The 22,702-nt window shown below is 47.3% G+C and overlaps 1 protein-coding gene and 1 pseudogene across 2 annotated transcripts; one reads left to right on the top strand and one right to left on the bottom strand.

Annotated features, from left to right (window-relative positions):
• Positions 1-4,188: 4,188 nt before the first annotated feature.
• Positions 4,189-8,309, bottom strand: LOC136552476 (cysteine-rich receptor-like protein kinase 6). Of its 2 annotated transcripts, none has more exons than XM_066544047.1 (7): positions 7,370-8,309; positions 6,196-6,330; positions 5,748-5,878; positions 5,467-5,677; positions 5,139-5,376; positions 4,823-4,973; positions 4,189-4,735 (listed from the first exon to the last, which is right to left on the bottom strand). In XM_066544047.1, the coding sequence occupies exons 1-7, from the start codon at positions 8,247-8,249 to the stop codon at positions 4,403-4,405; spliced, it is 2,079 nt and encodes a 692-aa protein (XP_066400144.1). In that variant the 5' UTR covers positions 8,250-8,309; the 3' UTR covers positions 4,189-4,402. The 2 variants fall into 2 exon arrangements, with proteins under 2 accessions (XP_066400144.1, XP_066400145.1); XM_066544048.1 differs by having other exon boundaries at positions 5,748-5,860.
• A 7,708-nt stretch (positions 8,310-16,017) lies between these two features.
• On the top strand, positions 16,018-17,541 carry LOC136549010 (ethylene receptor 4-like; annotated as a pseudogene).
• Positions 17,542-22,702: the final 5,161 nt, after the last annotated feature.

Genomic DNA, 22,702 nt, shown 5'->3' with positions numbered 1-22,702 from the left:
TTCTGAGAGAGGGGAAAATAGCGCCAGGACTTAGTTGAAATTCAAGAGAAGTGCGAGGTCTCTTTTGCAAAATCATCGATGCGCACGGGATTCCCCTGCCGCGGGCTGCCTCATGTGTGTGGGCCGTGCGGGCGAATTTGTTTTTCTTTTTCATAAGGAATTGGAAATAGCTTTCTAATTTAATTTTTGAGGTGATCTTTGGTAAATCGTATAAAATCATATAGGTGTCCAAAAATTGTGAAATAAATTTTGTTAGGTTCCTAAAATTGTGCTCTATCGGTTAGTGTATTTAGTTCATATATATATATGTTGATACTAGGGGCTATTAAATCATTTGAGAGTGATTAATATTATTAGGTTAAATATTGTAGGAATTTTTATGGTAAATTGGTGTTAGTTTTTGTTCTAAAATTTTTATGATAGCTTCATTGTATTATTATGTGCTCACTGTAATTTTTATAGCTTTAGAATAGATTAAGCATTAGGGTAGTTAAATGCTCTTTGTTTCAATATACATTAAATCATTAGTAGAAATAAAATTATATTCTTCATTTGTAAAGCTAGGTGTTTGTCAGTTGAACCCAACACTTTGCTTGGTAAAGATGATAGTTAGCTTAGTACCTCAGTTATTAGAGCTAGCTTAGTAGCTTATTATGCGTATTGTTATTTTAAGAGTTGATGTTACATAAATGTTAAGTGTTGCATCATCATCGCATGCATGTAGAGAACGAGTTGGCGGAGATCGTGACCATCGGTGATCATGAGTTTGAGGAGATCGTCGAGGAGTACGAGGAGGAGATCCTTGTGTAGGAGAAGGTCCCGGAGCCGCCACTAACCGACTCAGCTGACACCACACCTGTCCAAGACAAGCCCTAGTGCATAACCCTTATTTTTTTATAATCATTGTTTATACATGTTGTGTGCATTTATGTTACAGGAATTTTATGAAAACCACATGCATTGATATAACTGTCCTATGAGTCCTACTATTACAGGTTCAAGTAGCTGCTATGCTTAGGTTTTCGGTAGCGTGAGTAACCTACCGTTACTCATAATAGGTGATTATTATAATTACTCTCATGATAAAATGATGAAAGGAAAAATGGAGACTAGGGCAGGGATATAGGTATGGATATTGGTGGGTGTAACAGGTTATGTCCCACGGCCAATGGGGCTTAGCTTCGTTATACTGTTTTCCCTAGTTCGTGTCGATTAAGGACTGTCCGTTGTTGTGGATGGTAGTCAGGTCACAGACTTATTATCCTAAGCACATACTTATTTATGGAAGCGGGAAGGCTCGTTACACTCTTGTCGTGGGTTCTGGCTCTTTTCGAACCGACTGATTGGAGGCGGAGAAAGGTGGAGGTATAAGCACCATACTGAGACTAGGTCTCAAGTGTGGGGGCTTGGAGTCCAAGTTTGGACGGTGATCTGGACTCTGTGATAGGAGTGGAATGAGTTGGTCTTGTTTGTGCCTAGGGTACAAACGGGGCGTGTGTTTTGGGGTACCCAGCTGGGATACATTGGTTCGCGAATCACTATTTCTGTGAGACGGTACGACTTGGCTATGGTCTAGCACCGTAGTAAGAACTAGAAGATGAAAGATGGAAAAAATGATTATGATGGCTCAACCCTTGCTTGAAAGTAGAATAGGTGCTTACCTAGAATGGTTAGCTAATGAAGTAATTATAACTGCTAATAAAACTTGACTGTAAGGATAAACTATTAGTAATGCTTTTCGTAAATAAAAAGAAAACAGCAAACCCATATTGTCTATCATATTCCTTAGAGTCGGAAAACTATTTCCACTAATCAGGTAAGTCTTTCCAGTATATTGTGTACTCAAGGTTTTTTATCCCTGTTGCAGGTGCAACTTGAGGAGTAGCTCTTGTGTGGAGGATTCTTCTGGTGGGCACAGATGGATCCTTGTATCGTATCCACTAGATGCTTATTTTCATTCCGCTATTTAATTCTCGCACTCTGAACTCTGGTATTGTAATAAATAATTTCTAATAACTCTTGTTGTATGAAATGGACTAAGTATTGTAAGCTCATACTGATTATTAGATTTTGGATGTAAACCGTGGATTGTTTCGAGTTCTCCCTTGGTGTGTGCTCGATAAAACTGTCCGATGTAGCCAACTTTGAGGTGCTTAGTGTCTAGTGGAAGACGAGCGTCTCCGAAGTGTGCTATTTCGGGTGGTTTTGCCACACCTTCTCCTAGCGACGGTGCGACCGCCGAAGAGCGCCGTGGACCATGGTGCACGGGCTGAATCGCCACTCTCGCACTCACTCTAAGGCTAGAGGATTTGGGGGAAGGAAGGAGGAGTGAGACTCACTGGCCTCCCTACCCTCTGCTTAAATAAGCGCCCCTAAGACGGTAGTGGGGGATTTGGTGGTTGTCATTAAAGGCCGACTCAGGCATCGAGAGAGTTCCACAAGGTAAAAGCATGGGGAACGGAACGGTTCGAGTCCCCAGGCACCCCCATCCTTATCTTTCACAGGATTCAATGATGCGCAAACGATGCGTTCAAATGGGCGGGAGACTTCCGCCCACACGATTTTCGAGACTCGGGAAGGCATTACTGCTGGTAAGTGCGAAGCTCATAGTCGTCCCGATACTCGGGGCCACCCTGGTTGTATTCAAACATCTCGGCACCCGAGAGATGCTCATCGGGACCTATGGTACCTGAAGGCTATAGGGACCTTCAGTACCTGACGGATTGTGAAGCTCTACGAGCTCGTTATTAAATCCTGCGGGGGCTGCTGTCAAAGATATAGGCCTAGGGTACCCTCACCGGCCATGTGTCTGACCCATCGAGGATGACTAAGGAGGAAGCCCGTGAGGACTAGGCGCAACTACCAACTTGGGGATCACGACGTATCGAAGATATCTGCCGCCATCGTAGCCATGGTAGGATAGAATTGATCTGTTGTAATAAACTAGGAATCCAATCTGTAGCGCCGATCGCCCTCAGCTGTAACCCTACCCCTCTACCTATATAAAGAGGGGTAAGGACTCCGCGATCGTCACGTCCACCATGACACCATCCGCCGTTCCAATATACCTCGTAGCTAGGAGCAACAACCCCTGTAACCGAGCATTGCCGGAGCTAAATAAGAGTAGTCGCACCACTAGAGTAGTGATTAGCACGCTACCGTGCCCCCGAACCAGTATAAACCCTTGTGTCTCGTGTGCTACCATCTGAATCTATCTACGCGATCACGTTGCTAGGCATTGCTGGAGCTAAATAATCCGACATTGACCCTCTTATAAATCTAAATCTTGGATTATCTTGTACCTTCTCTTATGTATTGCATCACTTCTCTAACATCGCTGTGTTCACCACAATGTTGCTCATTTCTATTGTAGCCATTGGTATCTCAAGTAGCCATCGGCCCTATCATTGTGTCAACATCCATCGGTGCCTCAAGCCTTTCGAACACACTGTGGAACCATCACTAATGTCAGTAAAATACTGACCTCCAGGCTACCTCCCTATGTCATTATATCGCACGATTAACATGTTCTGATCAGGTTGGAGGAGGGGACGATGAGGTAGAGGAAGGGAGGGGCATCGCGACGAGGAAGAGGAGAGGCGTCGCAACATGGAAGAAGACGGGGCATCAAGGTAGGGGAGGAGTCAGGGAGAGGAACGGTACCTAGCTGATACCATGTAAGAGTAACTGGCTTGAGTTTCCATTCATTGAACAAGAATATAGAGTACAAGATACAAGACTATCCATATACGTATACAAGGTTTCCATTCATTGAACAAGAATAATTTCAAACTAATCTACGGCTTCTTGATCCGTTTTCCTCTATATCAGATCACATTTTCAATCTTAGCATTTAAATTTTTTTTTTTAGGAGGGGGGGGGGGGGGGGGGGTCCCCACCTGGAAAGCTTTATTACCAGAGAATAAACAGTTTGATCACACTGTCTAAAACATTAAAGACGTGACCTTAGATAGTACTCCCTCTGTACAGATGTAAAAGAACTTTTCTAGTCTAATTCACATGAATAGCCAGGATCTAATCTAACACTTTGCATCGGTTACCAATAGCCAGGATCTAACTGCATCACTGTGATTAAGGTGTTTGATTGAGGGATACTGAGTTTTTTCACTACCTCCATAAGTTGTCGTAAAACTGTAAAAGTCCCATAAGTCCTTGCATTTGTGGAAACATAAGTAACGATAATTCAAATAACCATCTACAGATAAATTCACAATTGACTCAGATTTGCTAATTGAAATATACGACTTATGATTAGAGGGGCCAGTGGAAACATAACTGAAAAGTCAATAACACAGACGCTAGAGCATTGCCCCATGTTCAGTTTATTCGTACAATAATAATCCAATTGCTCTGGCAAGTGGCAACATGTGCTTTTCAAGGCTCATCTTGGTTCCAGTTCTGTGACTGACACTTCATTTGGTGATATCGCCCCTGAGGTAACGTTAGCGGTGGATTGGGAAGCTGTAGGATATGATTCTGAATAAACAGCTGAGTTTGGAATGAAAAATACTGGCTTCAGTGGAGCCTGGAGAGAGAAAGTGTTTCCACTGAGCATGACGTTTACTGTTGACATCATCGGTCTATCGACCGGGTTATCCTGAACACACAGTAGACCGATATGGACACATTTCATCATCTGTTGCGTAGGAGCTTTGCCTCTCAGAGATGGGTCCATAACCTCCACAATTGTTCCCATGGTCCAGTGCTCCCAAACCTGTATCGATTATCAAATGCAAATTTTGTTAGTGTTTTTGAAGCAAATTACTTGTGTAGAGAGTTTTGGGATAACAGAATGTCTTACAAGACTTAAGAGATCAACGGACTTCTCGATGTTAAAGGAACCACTGCTTCTTCTTCCGGTTAAGATTTCAAGAATCAAGATGCCAAAGCTGAAAACATCAGACTTTATAGAATAGTGGCCACGCATGGCGTACTCGGGTGCCATATACCCACTGCAACATGAAGGGAAATTCATTCTAGTCAAGAATAGAGGCATGGGGCTAGAAAGAGCAAAAGCTTAACAATTAATTGTGCTAAAAAGTGTTTTATCTTTGCATGCAAATTTTAGGTAAGTGGGTGGGAGGCATGGTGGCCCCCTAGTTTGGAAGTAGACGTACTATGTTCCAACGACGCGACTTGTGACCTCCCGCGATTGATCCCCTCCAAATAGCCTAGCCAGGCCAAAATCGGAAATCTTAGGAGTATAATCTGAGTCTAAAAGGACATTGCTCGCTTTAAGGTCCCGGTGAATAATCTTCAACTGAGAATCTTCATGGAGATACTGTAATCCTCTGGCAATTCCATTTATTATCTTGACTCTCTTCCCCCAATCTAGTTCCTTGTTTTTTTCAGGATCTGGCAGTTGAACAAGAAACCTCATGTCAGAATGTTAAATTCTGATACTATTTGTGCTGTCGGAAACAGATTATTACAAAAAAATAGTACCGAAAAGGATGGTGTCGATGCTTCTATTGGGCATGTATTCATACACAAGCAGTTTCTCATGTTCTTGCAAGCAAACACCAACAAGCCTAACAAGATTCTTGTGTTGAAGCTTGGCAACCAAAACAAGCTCATTTTTCAGCTCTTGTATTCCTTGCCCTGAACTCTGTGAGAGCCTCTTCACTGCAATTTCTTGACCATCAGGAAGGACGCCCTGCGTAAGTGTGAACCTTCAGTTGCTGAAAATGAAAATGCTTTATGAATTGAGCTAGTATGAGTAGCACCTTATAGACAGCGCCAAAACCTCCTTCACCAAGCCTATTGCTCTCAGCAAAGTTACCAGTCGCAGCTCTTAAAGTTGATATATCAAGAAGAAGTGACTCGATGCTCTCCATGTCTCCATCATTAGTTGAATCTATCAGAATATATATAACGAAAACACATATATATAATGCCCTTTATAATCAATAAAAAAATACTCCATCCATTACGAATTGAAAGTCATTTTAGCTTTTCCGGATACATGCTTTTGCTACATACCTAGATATACATTATGTCTAGATACATGGCTCTAAAAGCTATGTATCTAGAAAAGCCGAAACGACTTACAATTTGGAAAGAGTGAGTAATATACTAATATATAATCAAATATGTATTGTTCTTTAAAGGTCAAGTATATATTGGTTCCTCTTGCAAACCCGTTCACAGTTCCAAATTGTCAAGAAAACTTACAAGATGGTGTCTGCTCCCTTGCTTGTTTTCTCCTCCTCCAGAAGAAACAGAGACAAACAGTACTGATAGCTAGCACCGCAGCAATCATAGGCAGCACAATTGCCAAAGCAAGTCCTGTTTTGTTTCTGGTTCTTCCTGTAAACAAAGGCCACAAACTTCAGCAAAAAGCATGCTGCAAATCTTAGAAAAGCTATAATATGAACCACTTCGTACAAAACATATTTTACTGCAATCAAGGTTCTTTTTAAGGTGCATATATAGACTCAAGCACTTGTAGTTGTAGGGGACTTGAGTCCAAGCACTAAGAACCTTAGTGGTACTAGGCCCAAACATTATGGAAATCGACTACTAGTTGACTAGCAGCATGGTCCTTTGCAATATGTTATTTGCAAAAAGTTCTAACAGAAAAATAAAATAAAGATAACTTTACGACAAGTTTTCTTCTTTTTCTGTCCCTTTCCTAATTGGCATATCATGCAGTGCACCATGAGATAATTTAAAACACTTAACATTGATTAGTGCCTTATCCCCATTGGAAGTGGAACTAACCAATTGCTTTGTAGACTGACAGACATCACTATGCTAAATGAAAACACAATGGAACGGGCAAAGGCAAATTGTTCTCGTACATGATTTACACAAGAGTTATGTTGCTTGTGGCATACATGGTTGTTTTTATTTAATGGATAACAAGGCTGTGGTTTTTTATGCTTACTTGTATGTATTGATGCCTTGATGCATAGTATGTGTTTCTTCTTTGGAAATAACCAACTAAGAAGTCTTGTTGTATTAAAAAGAAAAACTAAGTCTTCTGCATACTGTAATCGCTGTTTCCGGTCAACAAAGTAGTAAAGGATAGCGACGGGACTGCATAGATGTCAAGATGATCAAAGAAAACCGGTGTACACGGTTGTGTCCGCGACCAAAATCTGTTCACAATATTGTAAGTAGTTCCCAAATAATTCAAACAGAAGATCCACAGTTTCAGTCGTTTGTTTGGAATGGCCGATTCAACAGCCGTCCGAAACTAGTATAGTGGGCAACAAATAGAGAGAATTTGTGTTGTTTGACCGTGCGCATGTGTTTCTCTTTTTCGTGTAATCGTGTTCTTGAGACATCTAGCGCTAAAACCGAACAAAAACTAAAAACGAGAAATCTGTTGCTGACATCTCACCTGGTGGGGTTGCCGTTGGCGTCACGTTAAATGGCGCAGGAGATGGCGCCGGTGGCGGCGCCAGCGCTGGCAGACGTAGCGAGGGGGCTCCGGAGAAGAAAGAATACACCTCGTACCTGAAATTGCAGCGCATCCCTACAATCCTTCCGCCCTGCCTTCCGCTGAGGTACTGCGGCATCATCGCCGAGATTATGTTCCCAAGGCAGCTCCGGCAGTCGGCGGACGACATGTCCGGCGTGCACTGCGTGAGCCCGTAGATGGTGGGGTCGCTTCTTGCGTCGAAACCCTCTTCCCCCGTGCCAAAACGTGACGCGTTCGCCGCCGCGTGGTCGCCGGTGGCGTTGAGGAGCACGGCGACGGCGGCGTCGAACGCCCGCACCGGCGAGCTCACGTTCTGCGAGTTCATGAGGATGATGGGATCGCCGTTGTTGGTGGTGCTGGCGATGAAGTTCAAGTTGGAGAAGCGGAGGTAGCAGGCGTCGTAGAACACGGCCGCGTCCCTGTCGTAGGCGCAGAGCTGCTGAGCGTCCTGGAACCCCGTGGCGACGCAGGAGCCGCAGGCCGTGGCGTTGGTGTCCCCGCGGCAGAGCGCGAGCGCGTAGACGACGTCCGGGACGGCGCCGACGCTGCCCGCCGCGAAGAGGTTCCCCGAGCGGGACGCGTTCGCGGGGAGCGCCTTGGCGAGGCTTTCGAGGTTGGACTGGTAGGGGCTCTTGGCCGTGTAGTTGCCGGTGTTCCCGCAGACCTGCCACGGTTGCGCGGCGGCCCGCGGCGAGAAGAGGAGGAGGAGGAGGAGGGAAGCGACGGCGAGGAAAAGGAGGTGGCCCGTGGCGAGGCGCGGGGAGGCGCCGCGAACCAACGTGGCCGTGGCCGCGGCCATGGCGCTGCGGCTGCCCGTGCGTGGCGAGAAGTGATCGAGGAGGGTAGTGCTGTGCCTGTGCGTCGCAGTCGTTACTCGTTAGGGAGGTTCGGAACATGGAATTATGGAAATGTGCTTTATCCTGCTGCACAACTGATAAGGAGAATGTTTTTTTTTTTTGAAAGACCATGAGGACAATCGTTTGACTAGAATGGTAGGCAAGACCATTCGAGTTCGTTGGGGCCCGCAGGGGGGAAACGATGTGGATGACGTGCGGGGCCCACGGGCTCACCGTGTCAATCCCAGGCACTTGCTGGGGCGGTGGTGCCGGGTGCGGTATCAGCATCACACTATCAGTAGGGGCATTCAGGATTTCAGGGTGCGAACGCTGCACCTACACTAGTCTAGTAAGAGGAGAAAACAGGGCACTTGAAGGAAAATTCGTGGATGTCATGTCCCGAAGGAACTTGATCCGGTGGACCAACGGTTCAACGGAGACCCGTAGTTCTCTTTCCAACAATGTTCTAAACCTTTTCGAAAGGTAGGAAAATTTGTAGAAGTAATTTGGACACTGTTAACGTGCGACTGGTCCCGTTTTCAAGCTCGCGAGGTTCCCTCCCCACGCTTTCTTCTCCCGCAGCGAAGTCCTCACCCTCGCCCTCGCCCCGCCTCTGCCCTAGGCTTCCACCACCAGCGGCGAGCAGCTCTCTCTGCCTCGTTTCGCCACCCGCAACCCGCCCTACCCCTCGAACCTACCCACCCTAATCACAGACGCCACCGCCAATCCTGCCCAACCGCCATCTCTTGCCGCCAACCCCGCCCAACTGCCATCTCCCGCCACGGCAGCGGTGTCCCGGCCGCAACTTCTAAGCCTACCGGTGAGAAGATGAATTTACCTCAAAACCCTAACTCCGGCCTCCAATGCCAGCGAGCTTGTCGTCTCTGGCGTCGGCGAGGTCCTTGCCGAAACCCTAGCAGTGGGAGGGTGAGCACGTGTCGCGCGCTCCGCGCAGAGCACGGTAGAGTTTGCGAATTAGTTTTGGATGAGACTTTGCGGTCTCCGAGCGTGTTTTGTTCTCTCTTGGCCTGAGCTATCTAGCCAGGCAACACTATTAGGTGTCCAATTTGATCCATGAAATGTAATAGATTAGTTGGTTAAAATTAAGGGCAAAACTTTATATCAGTTTTAACTTATTTTTATGCTCTAATGAACTAATATAATGAACTTTTTATCACATTGGCTAAACCTCAAGAGCTAAACTGGTCTAAAGTTTAGTGTTTAAACTTTAGACTATGAGATTCAAATAGAGCCTAAGCCTGTCTGCTTCACTCGGTCAATCGCCCTCTATAAGTGTATTTGGTTCCTGTTTTAGACTTGGCTAGCTAGTCAAGGTATATTGTTTGTATCTTATGGTCTAAAATCAGTTGGCCGTTAAATTTTACATCACTTTAGCATGGGTCGCAGATATGGCGCGACCTGTCGCGCTACCTGTGAGCGCACAACACCACTCCATGCATTTGACCTAATTTTTTATAATTTGGTCATTTTTTTAAAGAAAATTTATGTTTGCCCCCTGAGAGACTTAAACTCATCTTTGGACCCTGTGGGTCGGCGCCATGAATCATGGCGCCGAGGTAACATGTCTCGGTGCCACAGATCTTGACGCCGAGGTGCCTGGCCGAGCACAGCAAGCCAACCTAGGTGGCGTTCACGTGGCCGACACCTCGGCGCCACAGATCTTGGCGCCGAGCATTGATTCAAAACCCGCGGCCGCAGTTCTCTCTCTCTCTCTCGCGTGCGCGCTCTGTCTCTGCCTCCTGCGCCGCCGTCGACCGTAGCTCTCCTTCTCCACGCCATCGTCAACCGCGCCTCCTGCGCCGGCAGCAGGCCACCAGTGACCGTCCGGTCCCTGCGCCCCTCCCTTTCCCGGCTCCTGCACCCCCGCGCAAGCGCCCGCAGCAGGACGCCGCCGTGCCCCCATCACCGTGCGAAGCTCGGCCGCCCTCGTCGCCCCTTCCCTCCTCATCTCTGTCCGGCGGCGAGGGCAGTCCGCCACCGCTAGCCGGAGCTCCTGCCGGCCGGCTGGGCTCCGGGCCTGCGCATCCCTACCCCTTCGGGCCGTGCGCGAGCAGGCCATCCAGGTAACTTAGATTAGTTAGTATTTTTTTAGTTAACTTAAATTAGTTAATGTACTTTAGATAATTTAGTTAGTATTTTTTTAGAATATTTAGCAAATTTAGTTAGCAAATTTAATTACATAGGTTGAAAGTTAGATGCTTATTTATTTAGTTATATTATATACTTAGGAATATATGTATGTAGCTTATTTAGTTAGATTAGATTATTAGAGACATAATTAGGGAGTTAGTTACCTATTGATTTAGTTAGCTAGTAAGCAAGTGTAGTTACCAAATCTCTTATCTTGTTATAGAGATAGTTAGACACTTAGATACTTATTTGTTTAGGTCGATAGTTAGGTAATTTAGTTAACAAATATAGTTAGATATTATGGTTAGTTATCTTATAATAATATACCTGTAATAACTTGGTTGATGTGTATACCAACTAGATGGACAACGTAGTCACCCTGTATCATAGAGGAACTATGGAGGAAGATGAGTTTGGTAATGTCAGTTTTGTTGGAATGCAAAGGGTGCCAGTGATATTCGATGATCGGCCATTATTTTGTGAGTTGTTTGGTAGGGCTCGTGATGAGCTTAAATGCAATTCAAATGAAGATGCCATCTTAGTTGAGGGGGTACTTCACCATGGCAGGTCAGGGACAATTTTGAGGCGGTTGGTCCCAATTGCATCAGAGGCTCAATGGGACAAATATGTTAAAACTGTCATGAAGAATGAGTTTCAATGTTTGGATTTGGTTGTGCAGAAGTTGTCCAACGATCCCACCCCTCACGGGTATTCACCCCCTCATGGGTTGTCGCCAGCACCAGAGAATCTGGCACCCTATGAGCCTCTGTTACCCAACCATGAGGTGGATGTGGAAGATGCGGTTGTGGTGCCCGATGCTCAATCCGCCCCAATGAGGTTGGTGTATGTCCTGGTGTCCGTGTAGAATGTGGGACTGATGATATTGTAGGTGCCCCTCAGGAGATCCCTTTGACCTAGAATCATCCTTGTAAGTGATTTAGTAACACTTTGGCTCTCATTATTCTTTGTTTATTCCATTCCTTTGTCTCAGTGGTATCCATATTTGTGCTTTAAATGCAAGAGACAATCCTGATAATGATGGTTGTGCTCCTGTTCCTCCATCAACCAACGTGGATCCAGGGTTTACGGCCTCTAATAGTGTAGATGTTGATATTTCGGATGATGAGGAGCCCTATGGCACAGCAAGGGCCGTTGATTCTGATGATGACCACCTAGTTGCAGCTTTGAGCGAACAAGAAATGGAGCTCATCAGACGCTTGTGTCCTGATCGTGATCCACTGGTTCATGAATTCAGCGACCTTAGTCATTCTCAACATGCTTATGGAGAAGGAAGAGATGACGAGCTGCTAGAGGCTCCTGAGGCCGATGGTAGCGTGGAAATTCAGTTGGGCATGGTCTTCAAGGACTTTCTCACCTTAAGAAGGTGGCTATAGGAATATTCTGTGAGACGTAAGAGACCATTCAAGGTGAGGCACTCCCATGTGGAGCGCCGTTACACGGCGGTGTGCGAGATGGCAGATTGCAATTGGAGGGTCTGTGCTCGCAAACAGAAGGCCACAGGGAAATTCAAGATCACCAAAATTGTAGGTCCACACACTTGTGCCCAGACAGATTTAAAACAAGAGCATAGACAGTTGACCTCTACCCTCATTGCTAGAAAGTTATACACAACTTTGAAGGGTCAGCCCAACTTGAAGGTCAGGACAATTATAGAGATGAGTAAGGAGATATTTAAGTATGACATAAAGTATGGGAAAGCATGGAGGGTAAAGCAATGGGCATGGAAGATGATATATGGGGACTGGGAGGAGGGGTACGAGTAGTTGCCTGTAATGTTCAATGCAATGAAAGCAGCAAATCCAGGCATGCATTACGAGTATATCCTGAAGCCGAATGAATGGAAGGACAAGAGGTAGATATTCTTTTGTGCATTCTGGTGCTTTCCCCAGTGCGTCGAGGCCTTCAGGCATTGTCGTCCAGTGTTATCCATTGATGATACTTTTCTGCTTGACAAGTACATTGGCACACTTTTGGTAGCCATTTCCTATGACGCAGACAACGTATTGGTTCATTTGGCTTTCGCTTTGGTGGAGAGGGAGAACAAAGATAGCTAGGGATGGTTCTTGCGGCCTGTTAGGATCCATGTCGTTGGCCCTCATAGGGAGGTAGGTGTCATATCTGATAGACACCAAGGCATAATCAGTGCCGTACAGGAGCAGATTCCAGGGTATGCACCTTTGCACCACTGTTGGTGCACTCGACACCTTGCCGAGAATTTACTTCGGAAGGATGGTACGAAGGATAACTTTCCTCTATTCGAGGAGGTTGCTCGCATGCTTGAGGTGTCATTCTTTGAGGAGAAGTTGGAGCAGCTAAAAACAGCAACAAACGCAGAAGGTAAGCAGTGGCTGAGAGGATTGATGAGAGAACCTGAGAAATGGATAAGAGCCTATAAAGATGGTGGATGGAGGTATGAGTTTTAGACTAGCAACATGGTAGAGTCATTTAATAGTGTACTCAAGGGTATACGTGCCATGCCCGTCAATGCCATTGTATCATTCACCTTTTATAGGCTAGTTGCATGGTTTAACGATAAACACGTTCAAGCAATGACACTATAGAGTAATAATCAGAAATGGGCACCTAAACATAATAAGCATCTCGACAAGGCAAAGAAAAGGGCTGTCACACATGACAAACTAAAAGTGCATTACATGACAACACAATGCAAAGTTCAAGATTAGACAACATTGTTCGTGAATATACTATAGAAATAGCAAGTTATGAAGACTACTGAGTGCAACGAGGCCACTCTCTCTTCCTCTAGGCATCGGGATTCTCCTCCATCGCTGCCTTCGCTCGCTGCGCACACTCAAGCTTTCTCTCCCTCTCCTCCCTGTGCAAAGCAACATGCCTCCTTTCCTCCTCTTCCTTGTGCTCCTTTTCTAGAGCCTTCTCTCTGCGTCTCTTCTCTATCATCTTCTTGTCCTCTGCCTCCCACCGTAACAGTTCTGCATTTACTCCTTGTCTTCTAGCTTGATCTCAGTGTCGATCCACTGCTCAAAATCATAGAGTGGTGGAGGGGTCTGCAACAAATGCAATTGTTACAAAACAAATAAATCATGCAAGACTTCATTTGACACAATAAATATTAAACAACATTAATTTCTCACCATCTTGTTAATACGGCACTGACGAAGTGTAGGCTCAAACACAAAATTGGCACACATCCAATACCTCTGCCTATACGTGTCCTCTTCATCGGACTTAGCTACCTTGCAAGGATCGCCGCAAAAGCACATGGGCACTGGAACACCACTCGGCAGAGGCAACGGGTCGAAGGCATTTTCGGTCATCCGGCCATAACTACAATTGAACATAAATACAAAAAAATAAAACATAATACAAAAAATAAAAACATAATATAACACGATGATAAGAGATTACCTTGGCTTACTAGCTTTACCACGCCTTGGCATCCTACCGTCACTTAATACAAAAAATAAAAAAAAATCACTTCAAACATTAGGTACTAACATATCTAGGGTTGCAAAATAGACGTAATATATACCAAATCAATGCATAAAAATTGATAAGGGGAGAGAGGATACTTTGCTCGCGAAGATGTATGGATCAAATCCAAGTATCCAAGGTCAAATCCGTCAATTCAAGAGATTGGGCGGGGTAGGGAGAGGAAGAAACCGAGAGGGGATGAAGAAATGAGAGCAGCGTCGGCAAGGGAAACTTGGTTTTGGATTTTAAATCAATGCTCGGCGCTAGAATACATGGCGTCGAGCTCGGCGCCAAGATCTATGGCACCGAGGTTGGCGCCAAGATCTATGGCCCCGAGCTCGGCACCAAGATCTGTGGCGCTAAGGTGCCAGCCACGTGAACGCCATCTAGGATGGCTTGCTGTGCTCGGCCAGGCACCTCGGCGCCAAGATCTATGGCGCCGAGACATGTTACCTCGGCGCCATGATTCCTAGCGTTGACCCTAGGGTCGAAAGATGAGTTTAAGTCTTCTAGGGGGCCAAACGTAAATTTTCTTCAAACAAAAAGGGCTTATATATTATGCCAAAACTTGAAAACACAAAAATCATGAAACATAACTTATATACAAAAGTTATTAAACACAACTAATATACATAAGTTATTCTATACAACCATATTAGTCTGCCAGCCCACTGTAATAGAATGGGGACATAGGTCGCACTAGTGTTAGTCAGCCAATCCACAGCCACGCACATGGACGAGGGAGTCGCGCGCTGCCTCACGACTAGGACCAAGCGCGTCTTAGGCCCTGTTTGGGTGTTGCTATTTTCTAAGATTGTAGTATTGCGAAACCACGGTTTTAAATCCCGTAGGCATGTAATACCATAGTATTTAGAAACCGCAGTGTTTCTCTGTTTAAGAAAAGCCATAACGTGTTTGGGTACACATCAATACGTTGCCTTTGGGATTAGTTGGTTGTGTCTTTGCTGCTATAAATAGCATGTATGTCTCAAAATAGAAGTGAAAATGAGACACCATCACAGGTGGGCGCGCGCGCCGAGCTCTATCAAAAATAAAGAGGGTTGGGACAGAGTTTTTTAGACTCAAAAAAACTATAGTTTTATTAATACCGTAGTTTCTAAAACTCCAAATTAATTGCATCTAAACAACTTCTTTCTTTCAGATACCTAGGTATTTTTAAAAAAGCATGGTATTGATCTAAAACTCTAAAAAAAAAACTTTGTAGCTTTTGCGTTTAGCATCGGCTGCTTTGCCTACTGCCGATGGGCTTTTCTGTACAGCCACGGCCCAAACAACTGCAAATAGCAAAGCGAGCAGGCCCAATGTTACGGCTATTTGCTCTATCAATATCACACCCGAGCTGCTGTCATCCGTCGAATGAGTGCATGCACGATGGACGACGTGTCACGCCGACGTAACCACGGCCGCCCTCGGCGGCCGCCGGGGATGAGCTAGACACCGGAACCTGGACCTGGCACCGACCGCGTACTGCGCGCCCTACACACGCTCCAGTGTTACTTTGTGCTTGCACTTCACTCTACATCTGCGCAGCAACCCAGCACGCTTCAGCAGCCTTTCCCTTTTGTTTCTTCCTGTGCACAGCAAAGAAGGGTGCTGTTGTTGATGTCGGCCACATACTGCATGCGGTGCATCGCAGCAGGCATATGGAATGGGTATGGTTGTCTCTGAAGTCTGACGGAATCCCGAGCATCTAGAGGCAGGGCCACGGCAGACCTGCAGCCAAGCTATTGAAATGGCTAGCTCTGAATGCAGTGCAGCGCCAGCGTCCACCTTGGCTCGGCCTCGATCCTACACTCTAGCTACAACGGTGTTGCTCCTGCCTCCTTCCTTGTTCATCCCCCGCTTCTCTTCTCCTTGCAATGCATGATATGCCGTGGTTCATCTTCTCCGTCTCTTCTTCCTCTTCCCTACTCTTCTCTTCAGAGTTGAGAGTGATAGACACGGAGAGAGACGGATCAGTGGTCTCTTCATCTGTTATATCCCACCAGTGACTCGCTTGGTGAGTCATCAACAGGTGATCTGTCTAGCTGCATGAGCAGTGTTTGATATGGTGTCTCAATTTGAGTAGCTGTGTGCGCCCAAGGAATGCAGAGAACGGGATCAATGGGTGCGCGGTGCAGCGGCGGCTGCGACGGGCGTGAGGACGGCGCCGTGGAGGCGCTGGTGCAGTGGCAGAAGGTGAGCGACTTCCTGATCGGGGCGTCCTACATGTCCATCCCGCTGGAGCTGCTGCACTTCGCCACCTGCGCCGACCTCAAGCCGCTCCGGTGGGTGCTCCTCCAGTTCGGCGCCTTCATCGTGCTCTGCGGCCTCGTCCACCTCGTCGCCGTCTTCACCTACGCCCGCCCGGACTCGCGCCGACCCCTCGTTGCCATCACCGCCGCCAAGGCGCTGGCCGCCGTCGCCGTCTCCCTCCCCACCTTCATCCAGCAGCTGCTCCGCCTCAAGACCCGCGAGGCGCTCCTCCGGGACAAGGTGCGCCAGCAGGACCGCGACATCACCCTCGTCAGGCGCCGCGAGGAGATCGCCGCGCGCGTCGTCCGCGCCATCACGCAGCACATCCGCCGCGACGGTGGAGCCTGAGCCGGAGGTGCTCTCCAGCCAGACACGCACGCCGTCCTGCGCACCGCCGTGTTCCACCTCTCCGACGCCCTCAGCCTCAGCCACTGCGCTGTCTGGATGCCCGCGGCGTCCAGTGATGATGGCCACAGCTTGCTCCACCTCGTATATCAGCTGCCTGAAGATGAGCACCAAGCCCCGACGATGACGACGAGGAAGGCCATTCGCATCACTGACCCGGACGTGGCCGCCGTCATGGCCAGCAAGGACGCAAAGGTGCTGAGGCCGGGCTCGGCGCTCGGGACGACGTCTGGTCATGGACGTGCGGCTGCCATACGGATGCCTATGCTGACGGTGTCCAACTTCCTCGACGCATCATCCTCAGGATCAGATGGGCAGGGAGCTGCTGTGAGCTACGACGTCGAGGATCCCGAGACGCGCGCCCGAACCCGCTCGGCGCTGACGACCGCGGCGCCGCCCTTCTCCGCCGCGACTTCATCGCGCATCGTCTGTATGCGTGCACACCTTCCTGCATCACGTGTCCTGCCGCCGCTCCGCGTCAAGCCCACCGGTAAGCTATCACGTGCATGCCCAAGCCTCCATACCTTTCTGTCGCCACCAGCGTGCAAAGCCCTCAGCTTGGCGATGTGTCCATGGCCGTGGTTGCCCATAGCATGCAGCAGCACGCGCACGCCGTACGCCGGCACACGGACACAGCACACACAGGAGCACGCCGAAGCCAAAATCCGGGGCCTTGCAGGTGGACTCGCGGAGCGGCGCCGGCAGAGTGGCCAGTTCTATCTCTCTTTTCCTATTTCTTCTCCTCCTTTGACACTGATCCTCACGATCGAGCTCGCTATGCCGCGCTCACCACTGCACCGCCACACACATGCCTGGCCTGGGCATGCAGCCGTCGTGAACAATCCGCCGCCCCCGGCAAAACGCATGCCCCCGCACGCACCTGGCGACGCGGCGCTGCGCATCATGGCGCGCGCCCGCCTCGCCTGCACACGGTGTCCGAGCGCACGTGGGAACTGCGCACACTCGTAGCGAGCCCGCGACCACGGCACCCAAGTGCGCGGCCTCAAGGACAAACCTTGTCGACTGGAGCCCTTGAAAACCCCTCGTGCCTAGCCTAGCCAAACCCCGAGCAGCACAGGTGCACGCCGGCGCACGCAGCAGTCGCCGCGCCGTGTGCCCCTGCGGCGTTCAGCCCAACGGGTGGCTGGCACCTTTCCTTCCCCTCTCCTCCCTACGAACCAGGCCGAAACCCATCCGAAGCCCAACAAAAGCCGAGATGCCAGCCTGCCAAGACAGCCCCGGCAGCCTTTCCTCACCGTTTGGCTCATCCCAAAACCTGGTCCGCCATGAACCAAGCCTACCAAGCCTGTAGACCTCGTGGATTCGATTCACCGTGGCCTCCTCAGGCATCCACCATGAGCCACACGGCCATATCACCGTGAACCAAGCCTAGACCGAACCGACAACCCCGCCCCACCACCCCCCCAAAAGATGTCAAGTGTGGCCTCTCTTTTTTCTATTTTTCTAAAATTATTAAACATGTTTTAGTCTTTGAAAATTCATAACCAATTCAGCTTAGCACAGAAAAATATGAAACTACTTTCTATTTTTTCCTAAAATCATGAACTATCTTGTTGGGAACATTTGGATACTCTAATTAGTGTTCATTGGATCTTATTGCTCGTAGTAGCATATATTTATTTTCCGTGTAATCCGAGGAAGCTCTCAAAAAATATCGATATTCATATGAGGATTAAAATTCCGTAAAAGGTGATATCCGGATCCGATTCCATGTGAATCCAATCCATTTCCATCCCAACATCACATGCCTATGTCACTTTCAAATAACCATAAGTCGAAGACAATACCTCGGTATGCATATATACAAACCATGGTCATACATGTGTGTGTGACAGCATTGTGTCAATTCCTAGGCAATCCAAGTATATATGGACGCTGTCCCAAATGATCCATAGGAATCAAAGGGATTGAACCCACCACCTGGGAGGGGATTGGGTGGTGGGAGGGGATCAACCCAATCCACGCTTGGATGATACTACCTCCATCCCGGTAAGAATGTAACTATGGGTTGCGTGTCACAAAAAAATGATTCATGTTTCACTAAGTTTTTAGTGAATATTATTCATATTTAAGGCCTTAAATTAATTTATTATGAAAATACATTTTCGTAATTAATCTAATGGTATTAATTTGATATTGTAAATATTTATAATTTTTCATCTATAATTGTTCAAACTTGATATACTAAAACACAATATTGTTCTAAAATTGGATTCGTTTGTGGATGGGGTAGTATCTCACATGGGTTATGCCCCCTTTGCTCCAATCGAAGCCTTAGGATCACTGGATCAACACCCACACGGACGCCATGTCACCAAACTGTGCTGCCACGCAATGCCAGCCCAGGCGTGCATGGTGGCCACCATGCCACTGTGATTTTTTTTTAATTTTAACACTTTTTATAAAATAATTTTAAATCTAACACTATTTTTTAACTAATACTTTTGGCCGCGTCTATTGTCATGGCGCGGCGAAATGCCTGTGTCGCGTCATGTATGGTGCCGCGGCATGAGGGTGACGTGGCGAAGACAGAGGCCGCTGACCGGTGACGTGGTAGGATCTTCCGCGCCACCGTTCTTGGCGCGGCAGAACCTGGGCACAGACAGAAGATCGGCTGCTTTTGGTTGAGGATCGACAGCGACGCGATCATGGACCATGGACCCCGGCTTCGTCGACCCCTTCCTGGTGGGCTCCGACCAGGTGCTCTAGTCCGACATGGGGTCGCGCAACAGGGTCGACTACTGCGCGTCTAACTAGGGTGCCTTCTTCGGCGATTTCGTGGCGACGATGACCAAGCTCGGGAGGATCGGGGTCAAAACGCCAGCCACCGTCGTCGAGATACACCGGGACTGCCGGTTCCCGAACTAGTTGCTACTTAATCTCGCCGACAGTGCTGCCGCGACGCACTGTAACGAATATAAAGCAAATAAATGGAGTCCGTGTGCAAGTTGACAAGCAGCCACATAAAATTTTCATTGGTTTGACATAAGTTCGACATAACATAACCAATTAAGCCTGCAAGTTTCGGATGTCAATATTCGTTCGACCTAACAAACTAAGATTCAGGAGTGTAAGGATCCCTCGGACGCCTCTGTCTCTTCAGATTTGTTGGCAACACATTGGGAGTGTAGCCAACGTCGGTGTGGTCGCGTCGCCGTTGTGTACGGCTCGTACCCTGCAAGTATATGATATGCACGATTACTTATAATATTTATGATCGTTAGTTCATGGAGTCTACGTATTTAAAGAAACTACCTTTGTTAGTACCTGTGAGACTCCTTGGGTATCAAGCGGGGCACCACCTAGCTGACACATGCTGATCTCGTCCTACGGCCAATCGTCCCACTGGCCGTGCTGTTTGCGGAAGCCCGGGGGTCGTCGTCATCAGCGTCCTTGGTTGCAGGGTCCTTCCCAGCGCTATGATATGGTGGTGTACGCACTGCGAAAGTGGCACCTGTCACTGGCTGAGAAGAGTCGGCTGGTGTCCTCAAAGAGGCTGAAGACGTGCCATCCGACCGCGCCGGGAGTGGTGGTTCCACATAAGGAATATCCATGTAGCTTAGCTTCTGAGCTAGCTTCCTGTAGCTCTTCTTCACCTTCTGCATAAATAGAGGTTAAAGTTAGTGCATTTCCTAAATGCATATACAATAAAGAAATATTTTCAGAACGGACAAGTTTATGTTTATCTCCACAAAAGCCTCGAGAACGCCTGACCCCTGCCCTCTAGACTCGTGAAGCCAAAACGCTGCTTCGTTGGACATCCTTGATAATTGTGTCGCCTGGGTACAGAGACACAGTTGGACAGTTTTAGTACACATACTTAATACCAAAAGGATAATAAATTGTACCATTCAAGTATCTTACCACATATCTTTGAAACGGGGCTCTCTATAGCTATGTGTCCTTCCTAGTGACAACGTCGTACACATCTTCGATCATATCTTCTTCCGAGTCATTGTCAATCGCCTCCTCAGTGTACTGGGGCTTGATATGTGTCCTCGTAGACCTGTGAAGCCACCGCAGGTACTCGTCGAAGATGTGCTGGTCGTGTGGAGGACCCGCTTGGACCGGCTGCCGTTCCCTGGTCTCCCACAAGTGGATGTGCGCGTTGTGTGTCACACGCCAATCCTTGGTCTTGTACCTCTTCCTGTGGTCATACCTGCAACAAAACGATGTTAGTTGTACCACACAAACCTCTGAATTATAGCTTTATTATTAATCGATAACGCATCCATGCAATCCTTGGTTGGCGGAGTAAAGCGGTGGTGGGCAGCCTGTTATTCTTTCAAATTGTCTGTAGACCCTGATGGGCAAGTGAATCTCGACCACGTAGAAGAAAATAAGAGGGACGTTGCAGCGATACTCGTCTGACTCATCCCTAATGACAGGACTCAGATAGTACTCGAGCTCCAGAGCATCCCAAGGACACCAATGCACCTGAACATTTTGTAATTGAGTTAGGTTGTGATATAGTGTATATCGAACAAGACACATATATGATAGTAAAGAGAGCGTAACCTGGTGCTGTGTCAGGACGTCGAGACCGTCTGTGTACTCCCTGTACTTGCGCCTCGCATTTCCTCTAACTAACTCTGCTTCCATCCAGATATATAGAGCTGTAGGGAGTGTATCCTGACCGTTCCATTGTTGCATTGAACATGATAATAAATTAGCCATTAATAATTTCATTATATGTAACTGCCTCGAAGAATATAGTGAACCGAAGTACTTACCGGTAAACCAGTATTAAGGGGCCTCCCAACGGGCCATCGTTCCCAACACCAAACCTGGAGTAGGTAGGAGCAACCCCCAAGGTTCGCATACCTTGTGGTGCGACGGCAGGCAACGCATAGCTATCGATACGTCCATGCCAGGACTGCGCTGCCCTAGCTATACGTCGCTATGTTCTCCCACGGCTGGCGTAGTATGTTAAGGAAGATCCAGCTGATGGTGTTGCCCGAGGCGTCTGGGAAGAGGAAAGCACTAAGGAAGTGCTAGAGCCACACTTTCGCGAACATGTCGATCTGAGCCTCCTCAGCCTGTGGGTCCAAGTATTCAAAGCGCTCTGTGATCCAGGACGACGAAACACCGGAACTTTTCCTAAAATTGACCAAAGAAAATGATACCCGATGACTGCAGGAAAGCAATGCAAGTATTAAATAGGCTTGAATTGCTCACTTATTTTTCTTGGAAGCCTCGTCTTCCAGTGGAAGAAAGCCAGTGAACTGAGCCACCAGTTCCCTCCAGTGATCATTGTCAACTATCCCTGTCACTGAAAGTCCCCCCAACCGAAGGCCAAAGATAGCCTTCACGTCATGCATGGTCAAGGTCATCTCGCCGCAAGGTAGGTGAAACGTGTGGGTCTCAGGCCTCCACCTGTTATAAGAATAGAATGACTGTTAGTTGTCTCAAATTTGTTATAAGAATGTTTATGTACAAAGAAGGCACTCGCACCTATCTACAGCTGTAGTAAGTAGTGCTAGGTCAAGGGGTGGAAGACCGTAGTTGACAACACGAACAAGCTCGAGAAAGCCGACACGCCGTATATACGGCGCGTAACGCTCGTCCCACTAGTGTGCCCTGGTGTGCGTGCGGGGCCTCAAAGTAGGCAAGGCCACCTGTGCATCGGTGTCACTCAAGATGTGTGCTCGGTGCTGGTCGTCGTACTCCACCTCAAGAATGGGATACAACGGGTGCTGCGTGGGAGGAGCCATCATGTTACAAATTAATAAACAAAGGGTTAGAATATTCAAATTAACAATATTCAAATTAACATTATGTAGCATTGCAAAATTTGAACTACTTGTTATGCAATACGAACATAATATGAAAGCACATGGATATATTCAAAGTAACATTAACAAACATATTAAACAACTTCACTAGAAAAATAAGCATTTGACGAAACTTCATTAAGTCATCCAAATTGCCGTATCACGTACTACTAAGTACCGGCAATCAATCCTAAACCCAAAATCCTAACTAACAGTAACCTAAACCCTAACTATCTAACCAAAACTACCTAACCTAAACCCAAAATCAATCCCTAAACCCTAACTACCTAATCAAACCTTAACTATCCTAAATCACTAACAAATTCTAAATCACT

This window comes from Miscanthus floridulus, chromosome 4 (genome assembly GCF_019320115.1).
Source record: "Miscanthus floridulus cultivar M001 chromosome 4, ASM1932011v1, whole genome shotgun sequence".
Classification (NCBI taxonomy): Eukaryota; Viridiplantae; Streptophyta; class Magnoliopsida; order Poales; family Poaceae; genus Miscanthus; species Miscanthus floridulus.
Note: the sequence above shows the minus strand (reverse complement) of the source record. Positions and strands in the feature narration are given on the sequence as shown.